The 24,292-nt window shown below is 37.7% G+C and overlaps 2 protein-coding genes across 2 annotated transcripts; one reads left to right on the forward strand and one right to left on the reverse strand.

Moving 5' to 3' along the window:
- The first annotated feature begins 1,238 nt into the window (after positions 1-1,238).
- On the forward strand, positions 1,239-3,660 carry LOC121986425 (protein DETOXIFICATION 41-like). The gene is made up of 8 exons (XM_042540375.1): positions 1,239-1,603; positions 1,683-2,227; positions 2,299-2,385; positions 2,465-2,521; positions 2,600-2,838; positions 2,932-3,050; positions 3,147-3,233; positions 3,373-3,660. The coding sequence occupies exons 1-8, from the start codon at positions 1,277-1,279 to the stop codon at positions 3,445-3,447; spliced, it is 1,536 nt and encodes a 511-aa protein (XP_042396309.1). The 5' UTR covers positions 1,239-1,276; the 3' UTR covers positions 3,448-3,660.
- A 1,037-nt stretch (positions 3,661-4,697) lies between these two features.
- On the reverse strand, positions 4,698-17,981 carry LOC121987170 (receptor-like serine/threonine-protein kinase SD1-8). The gene is made up of 13 exons (XM_042541063.1): positions 16,676-17,981; positions 16,469-16,600; positions 16,233-16,369; positions 15,938-16,148; positions 15,610-15,847; positions 15,382-15,532; positions 14,970-15,276; positions 7,398-7,546; positions 7,152-7,213; positions 5,533-6,893; positions 5,315-5,451; positions 5,037-5,247; positions 4,698-4,947 (listed from the first exon to the last, which is right to left on the reverse strand). Exons 1-13 carry the CDS (start codon positions 17,979-17,981, stop codon positions 4,709-4,711), a joined length of 4,641 nt encoding a protein of 1,546 aa, XP_042396997.1. The 3' UTR covers positions 4,698-4,708.
- Positions 17,982-24,292: the final 6,311 nt, after the last annotated feature.

Here is a 24,292-nt window from a genome sequence, read left to right on the forward strand (position 1 = left end):
GTGAGAGAAAAATGAATATGAGAGAAAACTATAATGAAAGAGAATGATGAGAGAGAAAGTACGATGAGAGAGAAAATGTGATGAGAAAGAATGAAGAGAGAGAAAGTGTGATGAGAGAAAATGAGAAAAGAGAGTGTGATAGAAGAGAGCATGATGAGAGATAAAATATAATGTGAGAGAAATTATGATGGGAAAGGATGAAGAGATAGAAAATGTAATGAGAAAAAATGAGGGGAGAGAGAGTGTGTGATGAGAGAGATTGAGGTGAGAGAAAGTATGATGAGAGAGAAAGTGTGATGAGAAAAAAAGAGAACAGTGAGTGTGATGGGAGAGATGAAGAGAGAGAAAGTATGATGAGAGAGAAAGTGTGTTGAAGAAAAAAAGGAGGGAGTGTGATAAGAGAAATTGAGGAGAGAGAAAGTGTGATGAGAAAAAAAAAAGAAAAGAGAGTGTGATGGGAGAGATTGAGGAGAGAGAAAGTATGATGAGAGAGAAAGTATGATGAAAAAGAAGGAAGAGAGTGTGATGGAAGAGATTGAGGAGAGAGAAAGTATGATGAGAGAGAAAGTGTAATGAGAAAAAAGAGGAAAGAGAGTATGATAGGAGAGAGAAAGTATGTGATAAAATGATGAGAGAGAAAATATGATGAGTGAGAACAAGGAGAGAGAAGTGATATGAAGAAAAAAAAATAAATAAATTTTGATATTTGATATTAAGGGAGAAAATTTTAGTTTTAGGTCAAGGGTATTTTTGTAATAAGAGAATATTTTGATTGATGAAAATAGGGTAATGACTCATTGAAGGGGAGGTACATGGGAATGAGTTATTATCCAATTTCAAAGATTCATTCTCTTATTCCTATTCCTATTCCTATAATCCAAACATTAACAATGACAATCAATGATTCTCATTCCCATTCCCCACTCCTATTCCCCTAAATCAAACGATTTAATGAAGTATTTTTTTTTTTTTAATTTAAAATTATGTATTTGGGATTTGATGTCTTTAATGAGGCACCTATTTTTTATTTTGCCGATGTCTTACTAAATTTCGGCAGTCAACTCTAGCTACTAGTCTTCTTCATGTTTTTTTTTTGTGTTCTTTGTTATCTACCCTTCTAACTCACGCTTGCTAACCATCCATCCTGTTAGATGTCAACAAACACCGCCTGACCGCCGTACAGCACACCACGACTGTTAGCTCCGGGAGAACCACTAAACCCTCCGATACGCCGCCGGCCCCTTCTCCTCAAAATCTTATTTAAGTTTGGGATGCGATGCGATCGGGGAGGGAGATAATGGGGGAGGAGAACAGCAGGTGGCGGGCCGCGGCTTCGGCCTCGCTGCTGGACATCGATGAGTCGTCGCGGGAGTCGGAGGAGATGCTGCAGTGGGAGCCGGTGCCGTGGAGGGTGGTGTGGAGGCTGGCGGCGTGGGAGTCCAAGAACCTGTGGCGCCTCTCTTGGGCCTCCATCGTCGTCCAGCTCTTGAACTTCATGCTCAGCCTCGTGACACAGATGTTCGTCGGCCACCTCGGCTCCCTCGACCTCGCCGGCGCCTCCATCATCAACGTCGGCGTCCAAGGCCTCGCCTACGGATTCATGGTACGATCGATTTTAAATGGATGTTTCATCATGATCATGATCATGATCGACGGTAATTAACTAACTTGCGCGCATGCAGCTCGGCATGGCCAGCGCCGTGCAGACGGTGTGCGGCCAAGCTTATGGCGCCAAAAAGTACCGCGCCATGGGCATCGTCTTCCAGCGAGCGCTGGTCCTCCACTTGATCGCCGCCTTCCTCCTCTCCTTCCTCTACCTGTTCTCCGGCCCCTTCCTCCGCGCCATCGGCCAGTCGGACGCGATAGCGGAGGTGGGCCAGGTCTACTCCCGCGGCCTCCTGCCTCAGCTCATCGCCTTCGCCCTCTACTGCCCCATGCAGCGGTTCCTGCAGGCTCAGAACATCATCAACCCCATGGCCGTCATCGCCGTCGCCGTCCTCCTCTTCCACGTCCTCATCTCCTGGCTCGCCGTCTTCGTCCTCGACTTCGGCCTCCTCGGCGCCTCCATCACTCTCAGCATCTCTTGGTGGGTGCTCGTCCTCTCCACCTGGCTCTACATCATACTCAGCCCTTCCTGCAGGGCCACCTGGACCGGCCTCTCCGTCAAGGCCTTCACCGGCATCTGGCCCTTTTTCAAACTCACTGTTTCATCAGCCATCATGCTCGTGTGAGTCAACCCCTCCGAATTCCTCCCCCTCTCTTCCTCTTTCCCCTCGCTCAAACTCCCATTCATCGCAGCTTGGAGGTTTGGTACGTCCAAGGGTTCGTGCTGATGACAGGCTACCTCCCAAATCCTGAAATCTCACTCGACGCCGTATCTATCTGGTAATCAATGACGACCACACAACTTACTTGTTGCCTATATATCAATTCCTCCTCACTGACAGTAGCTGATCGATTCCAGTGTCAATTACTGGAACTGGGATTTCATGATCATGCTCGGCCTGAGCAATGCAGCGAGGTTAGACGACTACTGCACTCGCAAGTCGCATCGATCTCCATGAATCGTGCACTAACGACCAGAGGCTGTTTGTTGCAGTGTCAGGATAGGGAACGAGTTGGGGGCTGCTCATCCTCGAGTCGCCAAGTTTTCAGTCCTTGTCGTGGTGACGACCAGCTTGATCCTTAGCTTGATCATCAGTGTGCTGGTCCTCGTACTGCGCACGCCCTTGAGCACGCTCTACACCAGCAGTTCTGAGGTGATAGCTGCAGTCGTTAATTTGACTCCCCTGCTTTCCATCTCCATTTTCTTGAATGGAGTTCAGCCAATTCTGTCTGGTATGGCATCGATCTAAAACTCCGTAATTGTTTTTTTTTTAATTTATGGACGATTAATGTGAAGTGTTCATGAGAATGGATTGGGTGATGCAGGAGTTGCTATTGGAAGTGGGTGGCAAGCCATAGTGGCTTATGTAAATGTGGGTGCTTATTACCTGATTGGACTCCCCATCGCCATTGTTCTTGGATTCAAGACTGGTTTAGCTGCGGCTGTAAGTGAAAACTAAAGATTTAATTTTATTTTTTTTTGATCTGTTTTGCTTTGGAAAAATTACTGAACAGTTGTTTCTGATGCTGTTGTGGTTCAGGGAATATGGTGGGGGTTGATAATTGGAGTCTTTGTTCAAACGGTCTCTCTCATCGTTTTAACTGCTAGAACAAACTGGAACAGAGAAGTACACAAACTGCTGCTCATCCATGAAACACTTTTTCTCATAAAAAAACAAAATCAAAATTTTAATTGTCTGAAAATGGAGATAGAAATTTTTTGTTTCCTTCTCTTTCAGCCTATGTGAGAATGGCTTCTTTTTGCAGGTGGACAAGGCGATCGAGCGCTTGAAGCATACTGCCGATGAAGACACTTTAGCGATAGTCGACGACATCGAGTGACAAGTCAGCAAAGTTAAGTTTTGTGAAGATTTAGTGTAGTATGCCCAATAATTTTGATAGAACAAAACCATTGAGTTCTGTGGTTCTATTTCAATTGAAGAGGGAGTTCTTCAGTCTACTTCAATCATTCACAGTCCTCTGAATTCAACAGTTTGAATCTCTAAAGCTAAAGGATTTGTATGTTTGAATTTCTAAAGCATGAACTTGATCGAATTTTGGCTCGTAATGTTCATTACATGGAGAATCAAAGATACAACATATAGTGAACATATATTTGAAATAAAAAATAAGATTTTAGTGAACATAGAAAGAGGTCATCAAAACATGTTTTGAGGTTCAAGAATAAACACTAGCAAAGACTAAGACAATCATAAGCAGAGGCTACCTACCAAGACATGCCTATATATTTGGTATACTAGATGGTTTCATCTCTCGTTACCTTTTCTTAAGATCATAAGGTAGTAGTGCATTGCAAGGTATTCATTCAAGTCTCTTGTTGTTGATGGTGATCCAAGCCAAAATATTTTAATTCGAAACAAGTCACATAATAAGATTAAACAAAGATAGTTATACATGTTTTACCTTTATATATTCGTGTTACATATACTTTAATCATTCAATTCCTATCGACCAACCATTTCAGTGATTGATACTTGGTTCACGGACACTAACTCTCGATTACTAACATCTGAGCTTACAGATGATAGTCTTGCAATAAAAAAGCCTGGTTGTTTAGGTTCTGGTAGGAGAGAAATATTATCGACACTCACCAACATTGTTAACACCGAAGACATTGTAGGTCTATCTTCTGGATGCTTTTGGACACATAAAAGCCCAACTTTTACACACCTTAGCACTTGATTTTTGGATAAAGGATAGCTGAAATTTTTATCGACTAAATCTAAGCATTTGTCTTCTTTCCACATGATCCACATCTGAAAAAACAATTGCAAAATGGATCATGATCTAAAAGAGAACCATATAGCATGTGAAATGAGAATGACCGAATAGATAATTATGCTTACGTTTCCTAGAAGGTTCAATTGTTCCATCGACTGGTCAACATCTCTGTTCCTTTTACCACTTATTATCTCAAGTACCAGTACTCCAAAACTAAATACATCAGATTTTATTGAAAAAATACCATTTATGATATATTCAGGAGACATGTAGCCACTGCCATATTCGTAGAAATATAAAATAAGTATTATGACATAATATGAAAAATAAAAATATTGATGATTCAAATTGTTTATGCTCACTAGGTCCCGACGACTCTCTTGGTAATTGATACGGATTCATCTCCTCCAAATATCCTAGCCATGCCAAAATCTGATATTTTGGGATTCATATTTTTGTCAAGAAGAATGTTACTAGCTTTAAGATCCCTATGAATGATCCTTAATCTTGAATCATGGTGAAGATAAAGTAGACCCCGAGCGACACCGAGAATGATGTTGTACCTTGCTCTCCAATCCAGTAATACAGTTTGAGCTTCACCTAAACACAACAAGCATTCATTTAAATCTGATCTATCCTTTCAAATAGTTTCAGATTATGTAAATTGACAGAGATCTAGATCAGCTAACCAAACAGAAAGTTGTCCAAGCTTCCATTGGACATGTATTCATAGATCAAGAGTCTTTCCCCTCCTTGGATGCAACAGCCAAGAAGCTTAACAAGATTTCGATGTTGCAGCTTCGCGATCAATGTGATCTCATTTTTGAATTCATCCACTCCTTGTGACGATGTCTTAGATAATCTTTTCACTGCTATCTCTTGATCGTCTCCCAATTTACCCTGCACACAATCAAATGTCTCAAACAATTATGTGATACTACTAAACCCCAAATACAGTATTCTGTACCTTGTATACAGGGCCAAAGCCTCCTTGACCAAGCTTGTTGTCTGCTGAGAAGTCATCGGTTGCGTCTTTAATTGTAGTCAAGTCAAACAATGGCAATTCCATGTCCTTTTCTTCTGCTTCATAGTCAATATGAGAACCTACATGTGCCACAAATTAAAGTCTTTTAGAATATATGTAAGCCAAGTAAAAGTAGTTAGGATGAGAATGAACAATAATACTTGTCTTCTTCCTCCTCCAAATCGAGTAAGCAACACAAGCAAGGAAAAGAATTGCCGGTGGAAGAATCACAAACATTAAGATATTACGATTAGCATGACGGGCTTCAGATGGTGATGCTGAAAGATTACAACAGTTTATAACAGAATAAGTAAAAAGACTGCAACATATATAGATTTTGATATATTCAGTTTTGCTTAGTTGCTCACAAATATTTGCCGTTCCATATCTGACATAAAGATCTTGTCCTAGCCCACTGCCATTCACGGTGATATCAGTGAGATCCTCTGTCCATATTAAGCAGCCACTGCCACTGCCACTGCCACTCCCATTCCCACTTATGATCGATGCGGCATATGCTCTGCATGCGCAGTTGCTCAAGCAAAAAAACCTGCACTCCTCAAAGTTCCAGTTTGCATTGAGTACTGTCGATCTGGACGCGTCGGGCAACTTCGTGACACTCAGTCTGAAGAATTCATCGGTATTATTTAGACAGTCCAAAGGCTTCGTCCTCATGCAGCCGGCTTCTCCGACCAGCATGTCCCAGTTATGTTGATTCCTCGGATGAAACCCACGCAAGCATGTGCACGGCGGCGAGATGTTGGAGCTGCAATAACTGTTGGGGCCGCACGGGAACATTTGATCGCAGTGGTCCTTGGGTATGTACCAACTGACACTCCAGCGCTGTTCAGCCTCGATCCACACGAGGAGTTGTAGCTGGCCGGAGGAGTTCATGGTCCACCTCACGATGGTCGAAGACTGGCAGCTGATCTGATTTTTATCCACGTTGAAATTGATGAATCCGACGGCGCCGTCCTTCACCTCTGCGAGACCACTGAAAAAGCGTCCATTCCATGTGCCTCCGCGCCAGAAGGGTCGTGTATCTAACAAGATGACTATTTGGGGGTCGCCTCGCACGTCTAATCCGAAGGTATATTGGCCTGGAGCGGGGTCCGTGGAGCTCATCCAGGCCATGGTGTTGATGTTGAGGATGACCCTTGTGCTAAGTTGCTTCTGCCCCAGCACCATGCCCGGCAAGAGCGTGTCCGTCGGGAAGTCGAAGCTCTGCCATGCGAAGCTGTTAGAGTCGTCGTTGCCGTTGCTGCCAGCCTCTTGGACCACGAAGTTGCCATCGTCGAGTAGCCGTGCGACTGGATATCTGAGGGCCAAAGCCGGCAACTCGGAAGACCAGATGGTAGCCGAGGCGTCTCCGTCGGTGACGATGAGTGTGCCACTAGTGGACAAAGAGAGGTTGCCAGAGCGGGCGGTGATTGGCGGCCGACGGTTGGCGACCCACACGACGGTTTGGTGGGGGATGTTGTTGTACCATATTCCGACGTAGCGGTTGGTGGACCCATTGGGGCTGAAGAAGCCAAGTCGGAGGAGACCAAAGCGGTTACTCCGTCATCGAGGAGAGGCTGATCAGGCGATAAGGTGTCTGCCCCACTGGAGACGGAGAAGGCAGGCCGGCTGAAGATAAGGAGGAAGAGGAGAGCGGAGGAAGATCTTTTAATAATATCAGAGGAAGATCTTTTAATACCAAATTGATAAAATCTACTAGTAATTATTATATTAGACTTTGGAAATCCTAAGCAATCTAAATGCAACTTTATTTTCAAACTTGAGAAACTGAAATGCAATGGCCTTAAACAGTTCGCTCTTTATGTCCAATAAAGCTCGTGTCTGAATATGTGGATATCAGCCAGTTAGCATCATCACGTAATAAGTAATTTGTGAAGTTCATGCAAGCCTCCATGTATGAGTTTAGATCCATGTTTAATTGAACATACTGATTTATATAGTTGTCATGTTGCTGCAGTTGAGAAATTTGAGTTCGTTGTTGCTGTACTAAGTTGTAACGATCAACCTCTCTGTGATAATCATTGCTGCTTTCTCTGTTTTCCTCCGTCTCATTGCCAAACAGATGTAGATCATCATCTTCTTTTGAGACCTCTGCAGAAGATGCAGCAACTGAGACTGCATTTTGGCTTCCAATTTTAACTCCAAGAGCTTCACCTGGAAATCTTGGTGAAAGAACTTCAGAAACGCTCGCATACTAGCGGCTGACATTGGGAAACCCATCTCCAGGCTTCGTGACGGCAACAAACTCTTTAACATCATCTTTGCTGATTTGATCCCCGGAGAAATATGGTTTTCCCAGATGGGAATTCCTTGAGAGTTCTAAGACCGGTTTCGGTGTGCAGATCTGTGAAGGAGCCGCTAGTATTTCAACTTCTTTCTTCGACCTCAATCTTTCTTCATCGCAGCAAATCACAGCCGCCAATGAGGACATGTATGAAGCTTCGATTTGATTTGCTGCCAACGAGGACATGTATGAAGCTTCGATTTCCCTCAAAGGTGGTATATATCCACATGCTCAGGAATAGAAAACTCTAGGGGTGTAAACAAGTCGTTCGTGAGCTATTCGAATCTCGATTCGATAAAAGTTCGTTTGAACTCGTTTAATGAGGCTCGTTAAGATAAACAAATCAAACTCAAGTTTCACAATATTCGGTTCGTTAGCTCGTGAACATGCATGTTCATTAAATTTATGAATCAACTTTTAAATAAAAAAATAATAGTTTGGATATTAAATTTATAAATTTTACACTCTACTTATAAAAAACATAGACAAATATATTAAATTTATTTATTAGAATACAATTATAAATTTTAACAAGAATATTATATTTTTTAAAAATATATAATTTAGTTTTTAATGAATATTTAAATTTATAATTTATATTTATTAAGTTCGTTTATACTCGATAAAAGTTCGAATAAGCTCGTGAGCTATGAATATATTCGTTAAATAAAAAAAAGGTAGATCCGTTACCTTAGCGGCCCCCCTAGTGCCGGCTCCACGGATATGGAGTGAGGTTCATGCAGGTACACAGGTCATAAGCGCATGGCGGGGTAAACCCCAGGTCGTCAGTTCCTGAGAATCGACCCCTGGTCATTACGCCAGAGATACCATGCGCTCATCGTCTGCGCTACGCCCTGGGGACTATATTCGTTAAATAAAGCTCAAGCTCGGTTTGATTATAAACGAGTCAACCTAAACATCCAAGAGTTCGGCTTGACTGGCTCGATTACAATCCTATAAAACTCCCTGCATCGAATAGCTGTAAGAAAAGTCGGCTTCCCTCAACCATCTTATGATTCATGGTTACTTTACTTGTATGAGGTGTTGCCACCATGGTTACTTTACTTCTGCTTTGTAGCTTGTGTTGTGACACCTACTGGAGCAAATGTCTGGAATTTTCAGAAAGGCTTTGTAAAATGACATGATTCTTCGTGTTCTATTTCTGTTGTAATTTGTTGGTGGATTAGTTGCTTATTACCTTGACCTTTGAGTTTAAAGACAATTAATTTTACTTTCACTAATCAGGTACTTCCAATGGATCCCTTGGTTTGTGATGTATCAAAAAATTTAGGAAGATCAATTGGAAATCCGATATCTCCATCTATTCCTCTCGACCACAATTTTCCCAAAACTAAGCATGACTATGATGTGAAAGCGGAACCAAAAACAAGACAAGAGAACTTACGATTTTTAAGATCTCAGACACTATGATCACAGTGTGATGTTTCCTTAGCTGAAACCTGCCTCTCACAACCTCAATCACGTACTTCAGAATTTTCTCAGTCTTACACCACTAGACATTGAGTGAAATAAGTAATTTGTCTATGTAAATTCTTAATCTCATCTTGGGTGCTACAACCAAGGTGTGAGGCTTTCTCAACTGGAACTTGCTTGGCACAACCATGATCATGACTACGACGACCTTCCATTGCATTCAATGCTTGGTTTGTTCAACTGGAATATGTCTGCTCTGATACCATCTGACGTTGGCAAGATAGCGATTATCATGTGAGCTAATGAACAGGGAGAATTGAAGAGGAGATAACAACAGAACCCGTCGTCCTCCAGATTTTTTAGAAAAAACTATCATTTAATAATTAAGGATAATTCCTCAAACAACTAAATAAATGTTTATATAAAATTTAAGCATTAAGACACAAAGAAAGGAAAGAAATGCTAACCTATAAACCTCAATTTCTAACCAAAAAAGGAAAAAGACACGTAATAAATGAACTTAAAATCTAAAAATATAAAAAGCTAAAATTATAAAAATTATCCTAAATATAAAAAAATAAAAATTATCAAAAAAATAAAAATGATTAAAAACTAGTAATAAAAATTTTCACATCCTTGAATAATTTGAAAGTGACCGCACAACCTATCAATTGCTACTATCCCTGAACTGGCAAAAAGCGAAGTGCTCACCTTCCGCATCCTAGTAATTCATCCTAAGTCAATATGAAGAAGCTAAATCATATAACTCAGGAACCCAATGGTCGGAGGGTGAGTTATTCGGTGGAGGGATTTAAACGTCGTCAACCCTGGGTTTACTCATCCCTCACTACAGAATCTAATTCATTCTAGGGTCATTAACTGCGACTTCTGATCATGCTCTCGGCCTGAACACTGTAGCAAGGTTCGAGGATTACTGTACTAGCAAGTCGCATCGATCTCCTTGAATCATCCACTAAGAACTAGAGGATGTTTGTTGCAGTGTCAGGACAGGGAACAAGTTGGAGGCTGCTCATCCCCGAGTCTCCAAGTTTGCAGTCCTTGTCGTGGTGACGATCAGCTTGATCTGTAAGAAGAAGAATAGGGAGAGAGCAAAAAATAATATGATAGCAATAAAATTTATTGTTAATTGATATTTACCCTAAAGACAATATAATATATAATGTTCAAAAGTACTTGGTCAATTGACCAATTAATAAATAACGGAATTATTTTAAAAATAATTCTGAGAATTATTCTAATAATTATAATAGAATTATTAGAATAATCCAAATACTAATTTGATTTGATTTGCTGATTTGTTCTGGTCAATTCTCTTTTATTTCTTTTACCCCCGACAAATTTAACGGGAGATCTTTGACATTGAGTTTGCTAGCTAACTTGTTGAAACGTTATTTGGATAATGACTTAGTAAAGATATTAGTGATTTGATCTTCATCAGAAATATAAGAGACGGATAACTGTTGAATTTTCATACGTTCATGAACAAAATGAAAATCTATTGTTCATTGATATTTGCTCTAAGGACAATACAATATATAATGTTCAAAAAGTACTTGGTCAATTGACCAATTAATAAATAAAAAAATTATTCTAAGAATTATTCTAATAATTATAATAAAATTATTAGAATAATCCAAATGCTAATTTGATTTGATTTGATGATTTAATCCGATCAATTTTGATAATTCTCTTTTATGATCAATCAGCGTATCGGTCTTCATACTGCACACACCCTTGAGCAAGCTCTATACAAGCAGTTCTGAGGTGATAGCTGCAGTCATTAACCTGACTCCTTTGCTTTCCATCTCCATTCTCTTGAATGGAGTTCAACCAATTCTATCTGGCATGTGACATCGATTAGTTTAAAGTGTTCATGACGATGGATTGGATTGGATGATGCAGGAGTTGCTATTGGAAGTGGGTGGCAAGCCATAGTGGCTTATGTAAATGTGGGTGCTTTTGGACTTCCCATTGGCGTTTTTCTTGGATTCAAAACTAGTTTAGCTACGGCTGTAAGCGAAAACTAAGATTTAAATTACATTTTTGATCAGTTTTGCTTTGGGAAAAATACTGAGCATTTGTTTCTGATGCTTCTGTGGCTCAGGGAATATGGTGGGGGTTGATCATCGAAGTCTTTATTCAAACAGCATCTCTCATCATTTTAACTGCCAGAACAACTTGAAACAGAGAAGTACACAAGCTGCTGCTCACCCATGAAACACTTTTTCTCATCAAAAAATAAAATCAAAATTTTCTGTCTGAAAATGGAGATAGTAAAGAAATAATTATGCTTACATCTAGGAAAGAAATGTATAATTGACGTTAAATAGAATAACGATTATCTTACAGGTTGAGAGATCCTCCAAAATTTCTCAAAAAAAAAGAGAAAATATTATTTAATAACATAGTATAATTTCTCAAACAACTAATGATGTTTATATAACGTCTAAACCCTACGACATAGATAAAGAAAATAAATCTTAAACCATAATTTCTAACTCCTAAATAAAGGAAAGAAATCCTAACAAAAAAGATGAAAAAGATCTCAATCCTTAAATCCTTAAACGGAATCAAAATAAAAAAATATAATAGGATAAAAATTACTAAAAATACCTTAAATACTTATAAAAAATTAAAACTTATAAAAAAATTATCAAAAATAATAATAAAAATGTTCGAATCCTTTTGTATCACCACCTCGGGTTAAAAAAACTCGTCCTTGAATTTAGAATAATATCATGTGCTAGTCCAAGAAGAAGATCTTCTAATATTAAATTGATAAAATCTACTAGTAACTATTAGATGGGAATTCCTTGAGAGTTCTAAGACCGGTTTCGGTGTGCAGATCTATTAAGGAGATCGTCATCTCAACCGCTAGTATGTCAACTTCATTCTTCGACCTCAATCTTTCTTCGTCACAGCAAATCACAGCCTCCAATGAGGACATGTATGAAGCTTCAATTTTCCTCAAAGGTGGTAAGTATATATCCATAGGCTCAGGAATAGGAAACTCCCTGCATCCATTAGCTGTAAGGAAAGTCGGCTTCCCACAACCATCTTCTGATTCATTGTTACTCTTCTTCTGCTTTGTAGCTTGTGTTGTGGCACCTACTGGCTACTGGAACAAATGCCATCTGGTAGTAAATTTTCAGAAAGGCTTTGTAAAATGACATGATTCTTTGTGTTCTATTTCTGTTGTACTTTGTTGATAGAGTAGTTGCTTATTACCTTGATCTTTGAATTTAAAGACAACTAATTTTACTTTCTCTAATCAGGTACTTCCAATGGATCCCTTGGTCTGTGATGGACTAAAAAATTTAGGAAGATCAACTGGAACCCATATCTCCATCTATTCCTCTCACCACAAATTTCCCAAAACTAAGCATCACTGTGATGTGAAAGTGGAACCAGAAACAGGACAACAAAACTTACGATCTTTAAGATCTCAGACATTACTATTACAGTGTGATGCTTCTTTAGCCGAAACCTGCCTCTCACAACCTCAACCACGTATCTCATGATTTTCAAGGTCTTACATCATTAGACATTGGGTTAAATCTGTAATTTATCTCTGTAAATTCTTAATCTGGTCTTGGGTGCTACAACCATGGTGTGAGGTTTTCTCAGTTGGAGCTTGCTTGGCACAACCACAATCACGACCACGATGACCTTCCATTGCATTCAATGCTTGGTTTGCTCAACTGGAATATGTCAACTCTGATACCAACTGACGCTGGACAAGATAACGATTATCATGCGAGCTAATGAGAAGGGGGAATTGAAGAGGAGATAAGAACAAAACCCGTCGTTCTCCAAATTTTTTCAAAAAAACTATTATTTAATAACTGAGGATAATTTCTCAAACAACTAAATAAATGTTTATATAGAATTTAAGCATCAAGACACACACACAAAAAAAAAGGAAAGAAATGCTAACCTATAAACCTCAATTTCTAACTATGAAGAAGGTAAATCATATAACTCAGGAACCAGTGGATGGGGGTGAGTTATTCTAGGGTGCATGGATTTAAGTAGAGCTGTAAATGAATCAAGCGATCGTAAATAAGCTTGGTGTTTAGCTTGATACGAGCTTGTTTATGTTCGTTCAATATATATAAGATTAATTAAATAAACAAGTTTGAACAGCTCGTTAAGCTAAATAAACAAGCTTGAACACATATATGTTCAGCTCGTTAACATTCATGAACAACGTTCGTGAATAATGTTCGTGAACAACGTTCATGAACAATGTTCACAAATCATATTCATTAATAAAACTCTTTTCAATATGCTAAATAAACAATAAAATAAATAAATAAATTTAAATTATCAAATTTAATAACCAATCAAATAAACTTGAATTGAAAGCTTGATAACATCTAAATGAACTAAGCTTGAATCAAGCTCAAGCCAAACTTGAATTGAGAGTTTGATAATATCCAAACAAACCAAGCTCAAGTCAAACTTTAAATAAGCTCAAGCTCATAAAAAATAAATCAAGCCAAGCTTGAATACTCAATTCAAAAGCTTGCTTTATTTTAAGCTCGGCTCGGCTTGTTTACAGCCCTAGATTTAAGCGCCGTCAACCCTGGGTTTACTCATCCCTCACTACAGAATCTACTTCATTCCAGGGTCAATAATTGGGACTTCTAATCATGCTTGCCCTGAACACTGTAGCAAGGTTCAAGGATGACTGTACTAGCTAATCGCATCAATCTCCATGAATCATCCACTAACAACTAGAGGATGTTTGTTGCAGTGTCAAGATAGGGAACAAGTTGGAGGCTGCTCAACCCCGAGTCTCCAAGTTTGCAGTCCTTGTCGTGGTGATGATCAGCTTGATTTGGCAGTAGAAGAATAGGGAGAGCAAAAAATAATATGAGAGCAACAAAATTTATTATTCATTGATATTTACCCTAAGGATAATACAATATATAATGTTTATTGAAGCGTATCTGTGCATGCGATCGACGGCGACAATGACGGATGACCTGCACAGTGTGGATTCAGCCCTTCTTGAAAAAATTTTCTAGTTCCGTGCTTGATCATCGGAGTTTTTGTTCAAACAGCATCTCTCATCATTTTAACTGCCAGAACAACTTGGAACAGAAAAGTACACAAACTGCTGCTCACCCATGAAACACTTTTTCTCATTAAAAAATAAAATCAAAATTTTCTGTCTGAAAATGGAGATAGTATTTTTTTTTCCAGGCGAACACTTGAAGCATAGTACTGCTGATGAAGATACTTTAGGGATAGTCGACGACATTGAGTGACTAGTTAACAAAGTTACGTTTTGTGAAGATTTAGTGTAGTATTTCCAATAATTTTGATAAAACAAGATCCATTGAGTTCTGTGGTTCTATTTCAATTGAAGAGGGAGTTCTACAGTCTACTCCAATCATTAACAGTCCTCTGAATTCACCAGTTTGAATGTCTCAAGCTAAAGGATTTGCATGTTTGAATTCAGAATTCAACAGTTTGAATTTCTAAAGAATAAACTTGATCAAATTTTGTCTCGTAATGTTCATTACATGGAAAATCAAAGATACAGCATATAATGAACATATATTTGAAATACAAATAAGATTTCAGTAAACATAGAAAGAGGTCATCAAAGCATATTTAGAGGTTTGCGATTTAGATGAAAACTAGTGAAGGCCAAAGGGAAACCTAAAGTTTGCAAGGTATTCATTCAAGTTTCTCGTTGTCGACAGATATCCTTGTCAAAATATTTGCATTTGAAACAAGTCAAATAATAAGATTAACAAGGATAGTTATACATATTTTGTCTCTACATACATATGTTACATGCGCTTTCATCACTCAATTCCTATCGACCAGCTATTTCAGTGATTGAAACGTGATTCACAGACAGTAACTCTTGATTACTAAAATCTGAGCTTAAAGATGATAGTCCTGGATTAAAAAAACCTGGTTGTTTAGGTTCTGGTAGGAGAGAAATATTATCGACACTCACCAACATTGCTAACACTGAAGACATTGTTGGTCTATCTTCTGGTTGCTTTTGGACACATAAAAGTCCAACTTTTACACACCTTAGCACTTCATTTTCGGATAACAGATGGCTGAATTTTGTATAGACTAAATCTAAGCATTTTCCTTCTTTCGACATGATCCACATCTGAAAAAAAAAACAATTGCAAACTGAATTATTATATGGAAGAAAATCATGTAGTATGTAACCAAAAGAGAAATGTATAATTTGCAAAGAAATAATCGTGCTTACATTTCCTAGAAGGTTTGATTGTTCCATCGATTGTCCAACATTTCTATTCCTTTTACCACTTATTATCTCAAGTATTAGTACTCCAAAACTAAATACATCCGACTTTATTGAAAAAATTCCATCCATGACATATTCGGGAGACATATAACCACTGTCATTATCGTCGAAATATAAAATAAGTGTATATTAAAAATAATAATAATGGTGATTCAAATTGTTTATGCTCACTAGGTTCCGACGACTCTCTTGGTAATTGATTCAGATTCATCTCCTCCAAATATCCTGGCCATGCCAAAATCAGATATTTTGGGATTCATATCTTTGTCAAGCAAAATATTGCTTGCCTTAAGATCCCTATGAACAATCCTTAATCTTGAATCATGGTGAAGATAAAGTAGACCTCGAGCGACACCGAGAATGATGTTGTACCTTGCTCTCCAATCCAGTAACACAGTTTGAGCTTCGCCTGAATACAACAAGCATTCATTTAAATCTGATCTATATATCCTTACAGATAGTTTCAGATTATGTAAATTGACAGAGAAGATCAACTAACCAAACAGAAAGTTGTCCAAGCTTCCATTGGACATGTATTCGTAGATCAAGAGTCTTTCCTCTCCTTGGATGCAACAGCCTAGAAGCTTAACAAGATTTCGATGTTGCAGTTTCGCGATCAATGTGATCTCATTTTTGAACTCATCAACTCCCTGTGTGGATGTCTTGGATAATCTTTTCACTGCTATCTCTTGTTCCTCACCCAATTTACCCTGCACACAATCAAGCGCGCGTCAAACTTGCTCAAACAATTATGTGCCACTAGTATTATAAACTCCCTAGACAGTATGTTCTACCTTGTACACAGGGCCAAAGCCTCCTTCACCAAGCTTGTTGTCTGGCGAGAAGTCATCGGTGGCGTCTTTAATGGTATTCAAGTCGAACAATGGCAATTCCATGTCCTTGTCTTCTGCTTCATAGTGAATCTGAGAAGCTATAATTGCAGCAAATTAATGAGTTTAGAATATAATTGCAACAAGCCAAGTAAAAGTAAAAGTAAAAGTAGTGAGGATGAGGATCGGATGAACAATACTTCTCTTCTTCCACCTCCAAATCGAGTAAGCAACACAAGCAAGGAACAGAAGAATTGCCAGAGGAAGAACCACAGTCAGTAAGATATTCCGGCCAGAATGATGGTGCGAAGATTCAGATGCTGAAGCTGATGCTGAAAGATTAGAACAACATTTATAAATGTTGATGATCGATATATTCAGTTTTGATTAACTAGCTGCATGCTCACCTAAATCTGCCGCTGCCAATCTGACATATAGATCTTGTCCTAGCCCACTCTGATACACTGACATATCAGTGAGATCCTCTGTCCAGATCAAGCAGCCACTCCCAGTTCTTATGTCCAGTTCAGCATACGCTCTGCAGGAGCAGTTGCTCAAGCACAAAGCCCTGCACCCCTCCAAGCTCAAGTTTGCAACTACTGTCGATCTGGACGTGTCGGGCAACTTGGTATCACGCTGTGTGAAGAATCCATCGGTGTTGTTCAGGCAGTCCAGAGGCGTCGTCCTCGTGCAGCCGTCTGACCCATCCAACATATTCCAATTACGTTGGTTCCTTGGATGAAACGCCGGCAAACATGTGCACGGCGGCGAGATGTTGGATCTGCAGTAACTGTTGGGGCCGCACAGGAAAATTTGATCGCAGCGGTCCTTGGGTATGTACCAACTGACAATCCAGCTCTGTTCAGCCCACACGAGGAGTTGTAGCTGGCCGGAGGAGTTCATGGTCCACCTCACGATGGTCGAAGACTGGGAGACAGGCCTGTAGCTGAGATGATCTTTGTTAAAGTTGAAACTGATGACTCCGTCGGCGCCGTCCCTCACCTCTGGGACGCCACTGAACCAGCGGCCGTTCCATGGGCCTCCGCGCCAGTAGGGTCGTGCATCGGACCAGATGAATAGTTGGGGGTCGCCTCGCACGTCTAATCCGAAGACATATTGGCCTGGAGCGGGGTCCGTGGAGCTCATCCAGGCCGTGAGGTTGATATTGAGGATGGCCCCTGTGCGTAGCTGCTTTTGCCCCAACGCCATGCCCGGCAAGAGAGTGTCCGTCGGGAAGTCGAAGCTCTGCCATGCGAAGCTGTTAGAGTCGTTGCCGTTGCTGCCAGCCTCTTGGACCACGAAGTTGCCATCGTCGAGGATCCGCGCGACTGGATTCCTGAGGCCTGAGGCTGGCGACCCCGAAGACCAGATGGCGGTGGTATTGTCTTCGCCGGTGATAGTGAGTGTGCCGTTGGTGGCCAAAGAGAGGTTGCCGGAGAGGGTGGTGATTGGGTGTCGACGGTTGGCGACCCACACGACGGTTTGGTCGGGGATGTTGTTGTACCATATGCCGACGTAGCGGTTGGTGGAACCGTCGGGGCCGAAGAATCCCAGCCGGAAGTTGCCGCCGGAGGAAACCAAGGCGGTTACTCCGTCATCGAGGAGAGGTCGATCAGGAGATAAGGTATCCGCCCCACTGGAGACGGAGCAGCTGAGGAGGAGGAAGACGAAGAAGAGAGCTGAGGAGGAAGAGCAGCTGATCCTTCTTCCCATTGTTGATTGATTAATAACAACAAAAATATGGATCTCAAAGAACAAACAATGGGATGGTGATATGCTGCGCGGGTACGAGGGGCGGCCCCCATGCGACAGTCAAACTGTTGACTTGGATCGTGCATTTTAAATATAGTCTGACTTTCTTTCCTTTGACTTTAATGCAAGTAATAAGGGCTCGTATAATAAATTTTAATATAGTCTGACTCCAGCTAAGGCGGCGTATAATAATAGATTTTAATATTGTCTAGCTCTTCATTATTTTAATATAGTCCAACTCTTTCTCGAACCTGTAAACATTCGCCGAAGTTTTGTCAAATGTCTTAACATTTTGAATTAAATTAAGATATGATTAAGTCATTATTTAACAATAGAATTATAATTTTATTATTAATTTAGTCGTTAAGTCATAATTTTCTTACAATACACTTAGAAATAAATAGATCTCTACAATATTTATCTTTATTAAAATTCAACCTCATCTTAGTATTTATTCTTCTAAATTCTTTACTACTCCATCACAGTTGTGAAAGTCCAACTTTTACACCTTAGCACTATTTTTGAAAAACAGATGACTAAAATTTGCAGAGATTAAGGAGATAATTAGTTGGATGGAATGATAGTGGAGAATAGGAAAAGGATTGAAAGTAGGTATTTAGTTTGAGAGATTGATAGTGGATTCCATGGATTCATTATCTAAATATGAGAATGAGTCATTACCTAACAAAAAGAGGGAAATGAAAAAAAAAAATACTATTTGAATTCAAATCACACTTATATCCATTCTCCACTTCTAAATAATTGCAAAATAAATAAAATGAAAGTGACAAGAAATTTACCAATCGTAAACAAATAATCATGTTTACATTTTATTAAAGGTTCAATTGTATCATAAGTGTGTCTATTCATTTTACAATTTATTATCCCCAAATTAAATATATCAACTTAACTGAAAAGATACCATCCATGCAAGGCTGTCTCAATTATTTGTGAGGTCCTAAAAAAATATTTAGATCTTTAATAATTTTTAAAAAAAAATAATATAAATTTTTTATATAAAATTTAATTTTGAAATGAAAAATTACTAAATAAATTTTTATATTCAATGTTTTGATAATAGTTATTTTTTCAATGTATAAAATTGTTAAATTATTTAAATCTTTCTTGACAAATATTGAAGTTAAATAAAATTTTATTAATTTTAATTTTAAAAAATTTATGGAAGCTATTCTATCCCTTTATTAGGAAAAAGTTTAATTTTTTAAAATAAGATTTAGTATTTCAAATTTTGTTTTTAATTTTGGATTTAGTATTTCTTTTAAAACTTTTATTTTTGAAAATAAATCTAAACCGTCAATATCATATAACATTTCGGCTAAGTTGGATGTAATGTAATCGAGCTTGTAATGTAATCAAATTTGTAATGTAATGTAATGTAATGTAATCTTGATTACATTACTACGTTTGTTAATATAATATATGTAATCTTTGATTACAAGGGTGATTATATTCTTTTGTTTGATATCCATTATTTTTTTATAATAAATGTAATTCATATTATTATAAAATAATAAAAATATCCTGTGATTTCTACTGACGGCCGCCGCACCTCTGTCGGAGCTTGCGCCCGGTGACCGATGACGGCCGGCCGGTGACCAACAGCGGCGGGCGGCGGACGGCGACCAAAGGCAGCAGTCGGCGACGACCGACGACCGGTGACCGGCGGTGGCGACCGGTGGGCAGGTGGCGGCCGACAGGCGGTCGACTAACTAAGGGTATATTCAACATTCAAATTTTGGTTAAACAGTGACCTCGTAATGTAATCGGATTACATAGTATTTGGTTTGTAATCCAGATTACAAAACTTCTCTACCTTTTGCAGTCGAGATTATATTACATTACAGGTTTAAAGTTAAAACAAACAAAATAATCAGCCTTGTAATGTAATCATGATTACATTACAAGGCAGATTACATCCTACCAAACATAGCCTTCATGTTGTAAAAAACTTTTAAATAAATATTTTTCTTTTAGAAAATTATCATTGAAATAGTTTTAACATTTCTATATAAAAAAAATTAGGACCCTAGATATAGACCTATGCCTTAGTTGGCACTACATTCATTATATATTCCGAAAATATGTATAGACGGTGAAAGAAATATCAAATAAGTATGTATGCAATAATATGAAACAATAAAAATAATGATGATTGAATTTATCTATGCTTAGTTTTGACTAGACCTGACCATGGTTTGGAACTGTCAGTTTTATGGTTCCTGATAGGTGGATCCTTAACCTTAACTGCTTAAGATCGTTATAGTTCATGGTTCATAACTCAATTCATGGTTTGGAACCTGGTTTACAGTTCGTCACAGTTCAAGATTATTAATTAAAAAATATAAAATATATTTAAAAAAAGGGTCTGTAGTTATTTAAGTTGCCTACGTATCCCTTAGGATATAGGGGAATCAAAACCCACAAAATTATTTTACATTTGAAAGTGACCTTTGTTATTCACTTCTATTTCCTATTCATGTTGTATTAGTTTCTTCAGTATCAAAATCTTCAACTTTGTTATCTGAAACTTGTATTCCTTGGATTCTTTTTTCTGCTCTAGTCTAATTATCGAGTAATGCTTGAGCTTTCAATGAGTCGGGAGACAAAGTTGATTGTCGTTCATCTAATATGTTGCCACCGACATTAAGCGTCTGCTCTACAACAACAGTTGACACCATATAAGCTAAAATTTCTTTGACAATTATGGAGAGGACAGGAAAGCTTTGAGTCTTTTATGACTACCACTTTAGGATATAAAAATTTTTGTTATCTATTTTATTAAAATCAAAAGTAGTAAAATAATTCTCAAATTTCTATGTGGAACTTGAGGATCCTCGTGGACGTTTCATCTGTTCTTTTAATAAATATCATATTATTACAAATAGTTTATTGTGTTTTAGAAATATTAGTTTGTATTCCATATTTTACATAATATTGATTATAAATATTATATAAATAAATTCTAATATTATATATAATATTAATCTTTACATAGAATTAAAGCATCATAATACAAATTTAACATTTATGGTAAACCTTCTAATTTAAATCTAGGATTTAAAGCAAATGCAATTAATAAATTTCAAGAATAAAATAAAAATATTTTTCCCATTTATTTTTCATAGCTAATATATAAGAAGATAAAGATTCATTATTAATATATTTATTTAAAACTAATACTATACTAGAAAATTCTCTAAAACTAAACAAGCAGTGAGATAATAAATACCGAAAAATTGTTCGATTGCATCATTAAATATTTTTTAAATTTCACAAATACTACTAGAAATATTTCATTGTTATGAAAATAAATATATATTAGTATTAGTATTTTATATAAAAAAATGAACATAATAGTTATTTATATTGCAATGAATCTTCTAATAATTGATATATATTACGTAACATTTTTTTAGGTCTTATTCCATTAGTTTTACAAAACCTATCCCATTATTTCATTATTGATGGATGCGACCATAAATAAGATATTGCAGTTCTAATTTGTTTAATATGATTTTATAAAATTTTTAATTTATCTTGAACCAATATATTTAAAACATGGCATACACAACAAATATTAAAAAATAAACCACCAATAACATGTTGACAAATAAATTTTAGGTTTTCTATAAAAGCGGTATTAAAACTAGCATTATCTAATGATATTAAAAATATTTTATGAGTTAATTCATATTCTTCTAAAATTAATAATATTAATTGTGTGATGTTAGCAATATGTGATTCATCAAAAACTCTATAAGCTAACAATCTTTTATGGAGGTTTTAAAAGTTATCATTCCAATGGAAAGTTATACCCATATACAAATGTGTTTGCCAATGATCATTTCAAATATTGGAACATAAAGAAACTTTATTATTTAGCTTACTAATTTCATCAATTTATTCTTTTTTTTCTTGTTTTATTAATTTCTTAATTGTACGAGTAAGTGTAGTCCTAAGAACGCATTTAGCACATGGATTAAGAGATTCTTTACAAAAATATTTTAAATGTGCATTTAGATTTAAAACTAAAAGAAAGATATTCTACGGAAACAAATTTAACTAATGATTTTCTTAATTTATTATCAAAATATAAAAATAATCTGGAATTAATACTATCGCTAGTTGAAGAAAATCTATATAATTGTATTTGAGAACGGTCGAGTCCGTATTTCGTCGGATGCTTTGTTTCTAAAGTGTTGTCTCAACGACCCATAGTTGCCACCGAACTGAAATTTGTAGGAAGCATTGCAGTGCTTATATTTTGCACATAATTCACTTGACGAAAGAGTGACATTCTCAAAATATTTAGTGAAAATAGAAAATTTTAGAGGAGAAATTTTCCTAACTTTAGAAAAAAATGGCATAAGTACTTTCTTATGTTTCAGTTGTCGGAACATGCTCGATCTCATCATCAGTGGATTGAATGTTGAGGTTCTTGTGTGGATTTACTATGTTCTTTTCCTTCTGAGATCGAGATGATGAACCTTTATGACCTCTTTCCATTGTAGTTAAAAGTTAGAAATGAAAGTGCGTAAAAATGAAGACTTGGAGTTGAAAATGTATAGAGAATGTGAAATTGAGAATGAGAGTAGAGAATATGTGTGTGAAAATAATGAAATGAACTCTCTATTTATAGAGTTTGGATAGTAACAGAGTAAATTATAGTCATTGATAAAAAATAGTCAAATGATCTTAATCGTTGAAAACAATCCAAAACAATCATTCCCCCCTGGCTAAGAACCGCTGGTTAACCGATAGTTCCAACGGATACAAAAAAAAAACAGTTTGAAACAGAGGGTTGAACAAGCTATTAACCAGCAATCTGCCAGTTTTTGGGGGCTTGGAATTGCAACTAGCCTGGCATCCTACCAGGTCAGTTACGGTTCAACCCAGTGACCCGGGTCAACAGGTAACTGGCCCATTGACCTGGCTCAGGGTCAGGCCTAGTTTCGACAACTCTCTTGGTAGTCGATTATGATTCATCTCTTCTAAATATCTTATGAAAGCATTATAGATACCTCAAATATAATCCTTATAATTCATCTAAGGAGCTAGTTATCATCATTAATAAAGTTAAAATCGAAAACCAAATGCAACGATAAACGAATGGACTGCCTTGAATTCATAGCTAAAATCATTGATTCTTACTTGTCATTGAAGTTCCTTTAAGCGCAGTGGATGATCTTCTACATGAGTGGGTGACAACCAGATCGATAAGTACTTTAGGATAGTTTTGATGTGATTAACCGAGTTAAGTTAGGTCATGCATGTGTCTGATGCCTTGTGTCTAAGTGTGCAGAGACTTAGGAATACAAGAAGTCAAAAGGAAGATGCACCGAGCAAGAAACATGGCACGGGAAGCGAGTTGACAGACTTAGTTTATCCGAGGGACGAGGAGCTGTGGAAGAGTACACTAGTGGAGTGATAAGGATGCATGCAGAGCATTTGAGGGATGAGAAGGCGTGGGGGAAGCCTGCTCGAGGATAAAATGAGAGTTGGGTTCGGATGAGCTCAACTCTGGACGGCCGGAATATCACCTAAGTAAGCGAAACCAAGAATGGTTAATGCTGAAATTGACCATTTGGATGAACAATACTCAAGGCGCCTCAGATGGGACTGGAGGTGTCTCGGATGAATAGTATTAGAGGCACCTTAGATGAACAGTAACCAAGACACCTCAGACCACATTGAAGGCGCCTCCAACACGGCAGAGCCGTTGAAGAGTTGTTGCCTGCGTGGATAAAACTTTATCCATTGAGGGCGCCCTGGATGACATCGGAGGCACCTCCAAGTCATGTCATCATAACAGTAACTTTGTTCAGAATGCTAAAATAGCACCATGAAGTTAGGAGTTTAATAATACAAAAAGTATTCACTTCTCTACTTCTTTTCTTGAACTTCTAATCCCTGTAAGGGGCTTCTCAACCTCTGATCTTGATTGAAGAAGGAGATTTTTATAGTAAGCTTTTTATGTCTTGGATCAACAACCACTTAGGTTGTCATCATAAAAATTTATGGAGTCCCTATCTTGTTGTTATTTATTTTAATTAATTAAATTATGTATCCTTGCTAAAATAGAAAGCAAGAAAATTTTTCTAACTTATTTTCCAAGTTATTCACCCCTCTAGTCAGCCCACGATAGACCAACAATTGGTATGAGAGCTCAGACGCCTTAGAAGGACTAACTGCTGACTAAAACAACAAGACAATTGAATTTGAGGGGAAGTTCGTGCTATGGAAGTGTCGTA

This window comes from Zingiber officinale, chromosome 5B, assembly GCF_018446385.1.
Source record: "Zingiber officinale cultivar Zhangliang chromosome 5B, Zo_v1.1, whole genome shotgun sequence".
In the NCBI taxonomy this organism is placed as follows: Eukaryota; Viridiplantae; Streptophyta; class Magnoliopsida; order Zingiberales; family Zingiberaceae; genus Zingiber; species Zingiber officinale.